Source organism: Mesoplodon densirostris, chromosome 3 (assembly GCF_025265405.1).
Source record: "Mesoplodon densirostris isolate mMesDen1 chromosome 3, mMesDen1 primary haplotype, whole genome shotgun sequence".
NCBI lineage: Eukaryota > Metazoa > Chordata > Mammalia > Artiodactyla > Ziphiidae > Mesoplodon > Mesoplodon densirostris.
In genome coordinates, this window is record NC_082663.1 from 65527339 (window position 1) to 65540140 (window position 12802).

At 37.6% G+C, this 12802-nt stretch overlaps 1 protein-coding gene across 2 annotated transcripts in view; it reads left to right on the forward strand.

Annotated features, from left to right (window-relative positions):
• Window positions 1–1923: 1923 nt before the first annotated feature.
• FAM151B (family with sequence similarity 151 member B) overlaps window positions 1924–12802 on the forward strand; it is a 33797-nt gene continuing 22918 nt past the window's right edge. For both annotated transcript variants that reach the window (XR_009531456.1, XM_060093098.1), the window contains exons 1-2: window positions 1924–2069; window positions 10060–10185. Coding sequence is in view for 1 of the 2 variants with exons in the window: in XM_060093098.1 (XP_059949081.1) it covers window positions 2045–2069; window positions 10060–10185 (151 nt within the window). In the remaining variant the exon portion in view is untranslated. The remainder of the gene's footprint in view (window positions 2070–10059; window positions 10186–12802) is intronic.

The following is a 12802-nucleotide window of genomic DNA, read 5'->3' on the forward strand; positions in this document are numbered from 1 at the left end:
AGACATCATTATCTCATGCCACATATTCCACTATGTAGTTCTAAAAAATGGACAGTGAAGAGTAATTTTAATTGAGCCAGTTACTGTAAAATCTATGAAAATATTGACCGAATACGGTTATCAATAGGCCATAAAAACTTTTGTACTGCAACTGATATGATCTAGAATGTGAAAAGACAACCTGCAAAATGGAAGAAAATATTTGTAAATCATATATCTGTTAAGGGACTTGTAGTCAGACTTTATAAAGAATTTTTACAATTCAACAAAACCTCCACAAGTAACCTAATTTTAAAAATGTGCAAATAATTTGAATAGACACTCTCCAAAGAAAATATATAAAAAGCCAATAAGCACTTGAAAATATGTTCAACATTATTAGTCACTAGCGATATACAAATAACGACCACAATGAGATGTTGCTTCGTATCCATTTGGATGACTATAAACAGATAATAACAAGTATTGGTGAGGATGTGGAGAAATTGGAACCCTCATGCACTGCTGGTGGGAATGTAAAATGTTGTATGTAGCTGCTTTGCAAAACTGGCACTTCCTCAAAAAGTTAAACATAGAGTTACCATATGAACCAGCAATTCCACTCCTATGTATATACCCAAGAGAAATGCATCTGCATAATTCCACACAGAATTTGTACAATAATGTTTATAGCAGCCAAAATTCATTAGTTGCCAAAAAATGGAAACAATGCAACAGTCCATCCATTAATTGATGAATAGACAAATGTATATGCAAATAATGGAAATTTGGCCACAAAAAAATTTAACAAAGTACTGATACATGCTACAATATGAACCTTGCAAACGTTATGCTAAGTGAAAGAAGCCAGTCATAAAACACTGTATACTGTATGATCCCATTTAAATGAAATGTCGAGAATGGGCAAATCCATAGAGACAGAAAGTGGATTAATGGTTCCTTACGGTTGGGGAGAAAGGGGAGTGACTGCTTTGGATGATGAAAATGTTCTAAAATTGATGATGTGCTGGTTGCACAATTCTGTGACTACACTGAATTGTACCCTTTAAATGTATAACATTTTGTATCATTAGGAAATGCAGATCAAATTCAAGCCAATCAATTGTATATCTCAAGAAAGATTTTTTTTAAGGTCAATGAAGTCATTAAAATTTAGTGTTTTCTGAAACTCAAGAAATCTTTTCGATTGAGCTTGAGAAAATCCAGAGCATACGGAAGCCTTATTGAAGACATATTGAAATAATTACAACTCGTCTGGAAAGACTTACGTATATTAAAATATGAAGAGTTGGGCGAGAAGGGCTACCATTTGTGCTGTGTGTGAGGTGATGTATTGTTATCCTAATTTTACAACTGACGGATTGAGTGGTATTAGAGTTACAGAACCAGAATATGGCAGTGCTGCATTGCTAATTCACGTCAGTCTGACTCCACTGGCGCTTTTTCCAGTCCCAGCTTGGCTGTGGAAAGGAGTTAAGGAGGGCAAAGAAGGCAGTGGGTGGGAGAATCCAGCTGCTAGGAGTGTTTCTGAGTGAAAACCGGTAGAGAAGTCAAGAAGGGAACAGAAAACTTCCAACTTATCACTTCAGTCTCCTTATGCAGAAACGCTCATTTTTATGGAGATAGGATTTCATGTCATTTTTTAGGATGCTACTAAAATTAAAAAGAGAAAATATATCCAATTTGGAAATTCGTACCCCACAGCAGCAACTTGGCGTCTCAACCCAGCTTCTGTCTTCCCTGACGCCGCGTTCTTTATTACTACTCATTTCCTGACTACCTTTCAAAGGAGCAACGCGCGCGACACTAGGACGCGAAAACCATCCGGGAAGACCGCGGGCTGGCGAAACTCGAGCCGCCGCCTCTGCGCGTGCGCACCGCTCCTCGGCCCCTTCCGCCTCCGCTTCGGAAGCTCCTCCTAGGCGGCCGTCGGAGGCCACGGCAAGGTCTCTTCTCTGTAGAGTCGGGTTTTCTCGCCATCTGTGGCGGGTCTTCGGCGGCACCCACCGCTCAGCGCCTGCGCAGACTGAGGACCACGGTCACCATGACAGCGACTGCCGGGGCCCCTGGTAAGCGGGGCTCCCGAGTCTCCGGGTCTGGGAAGGTGCTCCACACAGTGGGCTTGCAGTGGACGTTTTCTCCGGCCCGCTGCCGTGGTTGGGGGCCCTTTGAGAGACTCCTCTGGCGGCACTCCTTCCTTTTCTGGATCTCGTGGTCCGCGTTCTCTACGTTCTCCCAGAATCAAGCGGCCGAGAGCCTTGGTTCCCGGCGTGGGCGGTAAAGAAAAGCTTTTGGGGTGGCAAAGAATGGCAAGAATATTCTGACATTTTGTAAAGGAGCTTTGTTTGTTTGTTTGTTTTAAGATCAGTTTTAGGTTCCTGGGAATATTGAGCGGAAGACACGGTGATTCTCCATATACCCCTACCTGACATACGCATAACTTCCCCACATCAGCCTCCGCCACCAGAGTGGTACTTTTGTTACAATTGTGAGCCTACACTGATGCATCGTAATTACCCAAAGTCCATACTTTACATTAGGGTTCACTCTTGGTGGTGTACGGTCTGTGGGTTTAAACAAATGTATAATGAATGACACGTTCCATGGTAGGGTATCATACAAAATAGTTCCACCATCCTAAAAATCCTTTGTGCTCTACCGACTTATCCTCCTCCCCCCAACCCCTGACAACCACTGATCTTTTTACTGTCTCCATAGTTTTGTCTTTTCCAGAATGTCATGTAGTTGGAATTACACAGTATGTAGCCTTTTCACATTGGCTTTTTTTCACTTAGTAATATGCGTTTAAGCTTTCCGGGGAAAGACACGGGTCTTTTCATGGCTTGAGAGCTCATTCCTTTTTAGAGAGCAATAATATTCTGTTGTCTTGGTGTACCACGGTTTATCCATTCACCTACTGAAGGATATCTTGGTTGCTTACAAGTTTCAACAATTATAAATAAAGCTGCTGTAAACATAAGTGTGCAGGTTTTTGTATGGACATAAGTTTTCAACTCCTTTGAGTAAATATCAAGGTGTATGATTGCCGGATTGTATGGTAGGAGTATGTTTAATTTTGTAAGGAACTGCCAAGCTCTCTTTTAAAGTGGCCGTACCATTTTGCATTCCCACCCACAATGAATGAGAATTCCTGTTACTCCACATCCTCACCAGCAGTTGATATATCACTGTTCCGGATTTTGGCCATTTTAATAGGTGTGTAGTTATTCCCTGTTGTTTTAATGTGTTTCTCTGATGACATGGATGTGGAGCACCTTTTCATATACTTGCCATCCGTCTATCTTCTTCGGTAAGGTGTCTGTTAAGGTCTTTGGTCCGTTTTTTAATGGGGTTGTTTTCTTATTGTTGAGTTTTAAGAGTTCTTTATATACTTAGGATAATAGTCCTTTATCATATGTGTCTTTTGCAAATATTTTCTCCCAGTCTGTGGCTTGCCTTTTCATTCTCTTGATGTTACCTTTTGCAGAGCAGAAGTTTTTCATGTTAATGAAGTCCAGCTTATCCATTATTTCTTTCATGGATGGTGCCTTTGGTGTTGTATCTAAAAGGTCATTGCTGTGACGTGACCGTAGATAAAAAAATCTACGAAGGTCATGTAGATTTTCTCCTATATTATCTTCTAGGAGTTTTATCGTTTTGTATTTTACACTTAGGTTTATGATCCATATTGAGTTAATTTTTGTGAAGGTATGACGTCTATGTCTAGATTCCTTTTCTGCATGTGAACGTTCAGTTGTTCCAGCACCATTTGTTGAAAAAGCTGTCTTTGTTCCATTGTATTGCCTTTGTTCCTTCATCAAAGATCAGTTAACTCTATTTATGTGGGTCTATTTTGGGACTCTCTGTTCTGTTCCATTGATCTATTTGTCTATTCTTTCACCAAAACCACACTATCTTAATTACTGTAGCTTTATAGTAAGTTTTGATGTTGGATAGAGTCATCACTTCATTCTTCTCCTTCAATATTATGTTGACTATTCTGGGTTTTTTGCCCTCCACATACACTTTAGAATCAGTTAGTCAATATCCACAAATTAACTTGGTGGGATTTTGATTGGAATTGCTTGAATCTATAGATCAAGTTGGGAAGAACTAACATCTTGACAATATTGAGTCTTCCTATCCATGAACATGGACTATCTCTCCATTTATTTAGTTCTTCTTTGATTTCATTCATCAGAGTAGTTGTCCTCATGTTGATCTTGTACATATTTTGTTAGGTTTATACCTAAGTATTTTGGTTTTGTGGGTTTAATGTAAATGGTATTGTGTTTTCATTTCAAATTCCACGTTCATTGCTGGTAAATAGGAAAACAATTGACTCTTGTGTATTAAACTTGAATCCTTCAACCTTGCTATAATCACTTGTTAATTCCAGGAGGTTTTTTTTGCGGTACACCGGCCTCTTACTGTCGTGGCCTCTCCTGTTGCTGAGCACAGGCTCCGGATGCACAGGCTCAGCGGCCATGGCTCACGGGCCTAGCCTAGCCGCTCCGCGGCATGTGGGATCTTCCCGGACCAGGGAACGAACCTGTGTCCCCTGCATTGGCAGGCAGACTCTCAACCACTGCACCACCAGGGAAGCCCAATTCCAGGAGTTTTTGTGTTGATTCTTTTGGATTCTCTGCATAGACAACCATATCTTTGTGAACAAAGCTGTTTCATTTCTTCTTCCCAGTATGTACACCTTTTATTTCTTTTTGTTGTCTTAGTGCATTAGCTGGTACTTCCAGTATAATGTTGAAAAGGAGTGGTGAGGAGGGAGGAGTATTACTTTTTGAGATCTTGGTTGAAATGAAAGGAATGTGACATTTACCTGACCCATAATTTCAGCAGGTGAAATGAGGAATAGTTTGAGCAGTCCTATTCCTCTTTGGCAATTGGGTGAGGATAGGAAATGTAGACAAAGTGATGTGTCCAAGCATTATTCCAGCTTTTTTTTTATGTAGCCTTTAGAAGCTGGTAATTAGTGTGTCTCTGTTGTTTGACCCCAGAGCTAGAGGTGGGTTTCTTTTTTTCCACTTTTTTAAAATTGAAGTATAGTTGATTACAGTGTTGTGCCAATCTTTGCTGTACAGCAAAGTGACTCATTTATACACATATATACATTCTTTTTTTATATTCTTTTCCATTATGGTTTATCCCAGGAGATTGCATATAGTTCCCTGTGCTATACAGTAGGACCTTGTTTATCCATTCTAAATGTAATAGTTTGCATCTACCAACCCCAAACTCCCAGTCCATCCCTCTCCCTCCCCCCTCCCCCTTGGCAACCACAAGTCTGATCTCTATGTCTGAGTCTGTTTCTGTTTTGTAGATAGGTTCATTTGTGCTATATTTTAGATTCCATGTATAAGTGATGTCATATGGTATTTGCCTTTCTCTTTCTGACTTACTTCATTTAGTGTGATAATCTCTAGTTGCATCCATGTTGCTGCAAACGGCATTATTTCATTCTTTTTTAAAAAAATTAATTTATTTTATTTTTGGCTGCGTTGGTCTTTGCTGCTGCACACAGGCTTTCTCTAGTTGCGGCCAGCAGGGGTCACTCTTTGTTGCGGTGCACGGGCTTCTCAGTGCAGTGGGTTCTCCTGCTGCGGAGCACGGGCTCCAGGCGCACAGGCTTCAGTAGTTGTGGTACAAGGGCTCAGTAGTTGTGGCTCACAGTCTCTAGAGCACAGGCTCAGTAGTTGTGGAACACGGGCTTAGTTGCTCCACGGCATGTGGGATCTTCCCGGACCAGGGCTCGAACCCATGTCCCGTGCATTGGCAGGCAGATTCTTAACCACTGCGCCACCAGGGAAGCCCTATTTCATTCTTTTTTTATGGCTGAGTAGTATTCCATTGTATACATGTACCACATCTTCTTTATCCATTCATCTGTCAATGGACATTTAGGTTGTTTCCATGTCTTGGCTATTGTAAATAGTGCTACTATGAACATAGGGGTGCATGTATCTTTTTGAGTTATAGTTTTGTCTGGGTATATGCCCAGGAGTGGGATTGCAGGATCATGTAGTAATTCTGTTCTTAGTTTTCTGAGGAACCTCCATACTGCTGCACCAACTTATATTCCCACCAACAGTGTAAGAGGGTTCCCTTTTCTCTATACCCTCTCCAGCACTTGTTATTTGTAGACTTTTAATGATGGCCATTCTGACTGGTGTGAGATGGTACCTCATTGTAGTTTTGATTTGCATTTCTCTAATAATTAGTAACATTGAGCATCTTTTCATGTGAGTATTGGCAATCTGTATGTCTTCTTTGGAGAAATGTCTATTAAGGTCTTCTGCCCATTTTTTGATTGGGTTGTTCATTTTTTGTTGTTGAGTTGTATGAGCTTTTTGTATATTTTGGATATTAACCCCTTGTTAGTCGCATCATTTGCAAGTATTTTCTCCCATTCCGTGGGTTGTCTTTTCACTTTTTTTTATGGTTTCCTTTGCTGTGCAAAACAGTTAGAGGTGTTTTAAGCCAGGCAGTTCTACTCCAGAAGGTTACAGTATCTTTTACATAAACATACATAGTCACATCAGACAGTTTTGGTAATACATTCTTTTTTCAGTTTAAAATTTTTCCTGATTGTAAACATAATACATGCTCATTATAGAACATTTATACAGTAAAGTATATTGAAATAGGAAAACAATTTACATAGTGCCCATATTCAGAGATAGTTAACTTTTTGGTATATTTTCTGACAGTCCTGACTTTTAAGAAAATATAGGGAATTCCCTGGTGGTCCAATGATTAGGACTCTGCACTTCCCCTGCAGGAAGCCTGGGTTTGATCCCTGGTGGGGGAACTAAGATCCCATAAGCCATGTGACATGGCCAAAAAAAGATACATATAGTTAAGATTGTAGTATACATGCTACCATATACTGTGTTCTCATTTTTGTTCTTCTCCCACTTTTTTTTTTAACATACAAACTAGTTTTTTAGAGCATTAGTTTTTAGTGGCTTAGAACAACACAAATTTATTATCTTATAATTCAGGCGGCCAGAAGTCTGAAATGGGTCTCAGCTAAAAATCAGTGTCAGCATGGCTGCATTCCTTCTAGAGGCTCTAGGGGAGAATCAGTGTCCTTGCCTTTTACTATCCTCTAGAGACTGCTTGAATTCCTTGGCTCATGGTCTCATTCTCCATTTTCAAAGCCAGCAGTTGCTGGTCAAGTCTTTCTCACATTGCATCACACCAACACTAACTCTCCTGCCTTCCCTTTCACTTACAAGGATCTTATAAGATGCTTAATGTGATTAAATTAGGCTCACTTGGATAATCCAAGCTCAGAGTCAACTGATTAGCAACTTTAATTGCACATGTAACTTTAATTCGCCCTTGCTGTGTAACAACGTATTCACAGTTCACAGATTAGGATATAGACATCGTGGAGCGGGGGGTGGGGGTGGGGTGGGGGGATCATTATTCTTCCTACTGCAGTACCTATACATATTGTTCTCCACCTTGCTTTTTTCTCGCTTAACATATCTTTGAGATTATTCTATATTACACATATGGATCTGCCTCATTCTTACTAATGGCTGCATTGTGTTCCATTGCATGGATATACCATAATTTGTTTAGTGAATTCACTGTTGCTGAATATTTAGGTTATTTTCACTCTTTTGCTGTTACAAACAATGCTGCAATAAATATCCTTATATCAAATGTGTCATTTCCTACATATTACAAGCATATCTGTCAATGGGATAAGTTTATGAAAGTGGAATTTCTGGGTCAAAGGGTAGATGTATTTTTCCTTTTTTTCTTTTTTTTTTACATTTTCTTTTTTTAAAACTTAAAAAAAATCTTTATCAAGATATAATTTGTATACCATACAATTCACTCATTTAAGGCATAGAATTCATTGGTTTTTAGTATATTCAGAGTTGTGTAACCATCACCACAATCAATTTCAGAGCAATTTCATCACCACAGAAAGATGTAAAAATTAGGGGAGGTCACGTATAGGAACTCTCTACTTTTTGCTCAGTTTTTTCTATAAACCTGAAACTGCTCCCACTAAAAGTCTTAATTTTTTTTTTTCAATTTATTTATTTATTTATTTACGGCTGTGTTGGGTCTTTGTTTCTGTGCGAGGGCTTTCTCTAGTTGTGGCAAGCAGGGGCCACTCTTCATCACGGTGTGCGGGCCTCTCACTATCGCGGCCTCTCTTGTTGCGGAGCACAGGCTCCAGATGCGCAGGCTCAGTAATTGTGGCTCACGGGCCCAGTTGCTCCACGGCATGTGGGATCTTCCCAGACCAGGGCTCGAACCCGTGTCCCCTGCATTGGCAGGCAGATTCTCAACCACTGCGCCACGAGGGAAGCCCAAAAGTCTTAATTTTTAAAAATTACAAGTAATTTTGCCTTTCTCCTGGCCCTATTTTCAGAATAACAGTTTACTTAAAATAGTGATAATACCCTAGATTATAGGTAAGTAGAGTCTGAAATTCTGTGTATATGGAAAGATATATACAGTTGTGGCTAAGTGTAAGGTACAGTTTCACCCATTAACTGGGCAAGGAGAACTTTTTGCTTCAAATGTTTTTAATTTCTGGAATCATGGTATTTTATTATTAATCTGCAAGTTACCCTTATAAAAATTTTGAATTCAGTGTGTTTAGTTGGAAGGTGTCAAGGATACATCTAGCATGCACTATTAACTAACATTTAGTTTTTTTATGGTAACATGCATGATTACCATTTCTGTGAGATTTTTGGCATATCTCAAAAACTTCATTTTTAACAGCCACATCAATTACATATTTTATCATGAGGATATACTGTGATTTAATTTTTCCCATTGTTGGACATTTCTGTTTTAGCCAGTAGTTACTGTACCTTTTTAAGATGCCTAAGTTAAACATTTAAAAAAATGATGCCCATGTATTTTCATCTGAATCTGAAAGGTCTGTGACTCTCTTGCCTATGCTAAAAAGGGGCATGTGTTTTGTATAGGAGACTGCTTGGATAGTGGATGCTACAGCTAACTGTTTAGTTTCTTTATTCTGTAGCCCAATATGCAGAGTGGTTACTGAGTTCCATGCATGTTACTTAGAAGTTATTTTTATATGCCCCTCCATTCTCTTATCAAATTTTACTTTCTCTCAATGTCTTATCATCAGTTTATGATGGCCATTTTTAGGTTCTTAACTGTTGTTAGGTGGAATTAATAAACAAATAATTAAACGGAAGACATAATCTCATGCATAGGGAATTTGCAGCCATTTGGTAGCCACTTAAATGTTTAAACCAATGAACAAGAATTGGCGAGGTAAGATTATAGATACCTCTTTCACTGTTTTTCAGTCTTTTATCCTTCTTATATTGCGATATGGCATGATATGGAGTAGAACTGATTCAAGTATTTTAGTCTTGGTTAACTCACACATTTTAATGCCTAATTAAGAAAAAAATCTGGTCTGCCAAAAACTAGTCGATAGTTATAGGAATTACGTATATTTGTACATGCTAGATAAATCTATAAATACTAACTCAGGATTTACTTAGTCACTCATGTAAGTGTTGTTGACATTTATAATTTGAAGGTGAATATGCTTAAGTGTGTAATTTAAGATTCTAAATGGTTAATATAAATATAGAATGGAGCCTCAGGTGGAGAAGGCAATTAAGTTCTACAAAATTTAGAAGTTTTTTAACGTAACATTGGCTTTATATACATTTTACTTATTTATGGGGCCAGGATTGGAGAAGATACCATGTGAAAATTCCTGCTTTAAAATATCTGCTTCTTACCAGTTTTTTTTTCTTCCTACATATTTCGTCACAGTTCTGAGGTTCAGACTATCCTATATGTTTACTAATTATTACTTACATCATAAATAGCATATTTATATATAAATATATATTTTTATACTTGCCACATCTTAATACTTGTTCTTAATTTTTAAAAATCTTATATTTTCCTAGTTTTATTACTTTATTTTTCTCTATCAATATATGCTGTGCCCTTTTTTATTAAAAAAATTTACCCTATAAAAACTTCTTTTTAATATAAATGCTGTTATTTTAGGATCTTGGAGTGAAAACATACTGGAATATTTTCTCAGAAATAACCAGATCACAACAGAAGATGGCGCCCAGATCATCTGGTATCATGCGGCTAACCACAAGGTGCAAGTGAATGAGGCACTGAGAAGTAAGTCATTAGTTACTTGTATTTACATTAGATTATAGATGAAGTCAACTCTTTTTAAAAAAAAAATCTAGTCATATTTGCAGGTGCCAGAGACTTAGATGATTCAAGTGTAAATTCTTGGCTAACATAAACATTTTTGTAAAAGATCTCATTTTATTTACAAAATGAACAAGTTTCCATAATGGAAGAATTTTCTCATTTTCCAGAAGTGATTTACCGTTTCTATGCCTTATTTAAAACTCTCATATGTTATTACATTTGCTTATATATTGTAGTGATTTAGGTAAAATTTTTAAGATCAGGTTGTATGTCGTACATACATATTTTTGTGTCTTTCACAGTGTACTAAGGAGAAGCTCAATAAATAGTTGTTGAATGAAGTCATTGAATACTAATTTATAATGCCTTGGGCAATATCTATGCCTAGGCTAGAAACCAAGCCTTTTGGTTTACTAACTCCATCTGTAATCAGATGATTACTAAAGCAGTTTAGTTAGCCTTTTGCTCTGAAGTACCCCTGTTGGCTTCAGCAGCTCAGGAGAACGAAAGCATGTCACCAGAGGGGTAGGGCACAGCTTGAAGTGCCCTGTTCCAACAGGAAGAATTCCTTGTAACTTTGTGTTTTATTGTAAAATTTACACATTTTTTGCATCTTAGTTATGTATCTGGATAATGTATCTAAATATGTATTTCTTTTATTGTAAAGATACCCTTTTAAATTGCTTTTCTTTGTTCCTCAAAGGGAAGAACCTTGTCTTCTAATATCCCTAATACCTAAAACAGTGCCTAGCACGTAGTAACCAAACAGTGATTATTTAATAAATAAATTTTAGCAAAAGCAATGCTTCAGGAAGATGTTGATTAGTGGCTGCCTGGAGCTGATAGGAGTAGGGACTAGAGAGTAAATGCTAATGGGTACAGCGTTTCTTTCTGGGGTGACAAATTTTTTCTGGAATTAGGTGGTGGTGGTGATGGTTGCACAACTTTCTGAATATTCTGCAAACCATTGAATGGTACACTTTGTTTATTTATTTATTTGGCTGCGTTGGGTCTTAATTGCTGCGCATGAGCTTTCTCTAGTTGCAGACTTTCTCATTATGGTGGCTTCTCTTGTTGCGGATCACGGGCTCTAAGCACGTGGGCTTCAGTACTTGTGGCTCGCGGGCTCTAGAGTGCAGGCTCAGTAGTTGTGGCGCATGGGCTTAGTTGCTTCACGGCATGTGGGGTCTTCCCGGACCAGGGCTCGAACCCATGTCCACTGCATTGGCAGGCAGATTCTTAACCACTGAGCCACCAGGGAAGCCCTGAATGGTACACTTTAAAAGGATGATGTTATAGTATGTGAATTATATATCAATTTTTTTAATGGAAAAAAGATAGGAATAATACAACTGTTACGTACAGACAATATGGTTGCATATATAGTAAATCAAAAAGATTCTACAGATAAATGATTATAATTCATAGGTTAATTTAGACAATCTGTCTTTTTTGACAGTACAAAATCAGAACAGAAAATAAATTTTATTTCTATATAACAACTAAAAATTTGGAAAAAATCTTAAAAATTTACAATTTGTAATAGTAAATGCAGAAGCCTCATACCTAGAAATAATTTAATTAACTATGGATCATTTACTTTTAGCCAAGTTTTAAAAATGACTAATGGAAGTCATTTCCAGTTGCTGGAAGTCTGGTGTTGATCTGGGAATTTTTTATAGGTTACTTTTCAGATAATATCCTCTTTACCTTCTCTTAGGCAACAAGAGCCCCAAGTTTTATAGTTTGGGGGATGTTTTTCATCCAGTGCCTTTTCTCAGCTCTGGCTAGTCTTGCAATTTCTTTCTAGTCCAAAGGAAAGAAAACAGATTCCTGGAAACATGTATTTCATTGGTTTATCTTATTTCTCCCAGAATATTTAAATTTAGTACAACTGTTATTAATGAAGCTGTTTCTATTTTGATTAACATGTGATACTGGATTTTCAACAATGTCTATGTTTTAAAAAAACAAAGTACAGGAAGAACAATGTAAGAGTGTCATTTGGTGTTGCATTGTCAACACATCCGACCTCAGAATAGTCAAAATTGTTTTAAAAAGTTATTACATATAATGTAATTTTTTTGTCATAACATTTCTGCATGTAGATTTTTAAAATATATATTAAAAGAAACGCTGGTTAAAAAATTGGAATCATCAAGTCTTTTTGAGAATAAAAAATGTAGTTTTTTAAAAAAGGCTTTGTAACATATTTAGGAAAAGTGTGACTATAGTCATCAACTAAATGTATTAAAAAATATAATAAATTGCTGCATTAGAGCATGTAAACAGTATAGGCAAGATAGATAAGTTTAACTTCATTTCTATAAACATATTTCTTTGAGTTTTGTTTTGAGTGTGAGTAGCAACTATTTGGGATTTTCTTGTGCAGAAAATCAGAAAAAACAAAGCTGTTTTCTACTGTCTGGCTCTTGTCACAAGCTGGGGCTCCTGTGGTTGGAGTGATAATCTTGATGTGCAGACTTCCTCATCTGACTCTCCCTGAGTTGGGAAATATGGTGACCAGGCAGTCTCCCAAAGTAGAAGCATTCCCTGACCTTCAAAAGGCTTCTACCCA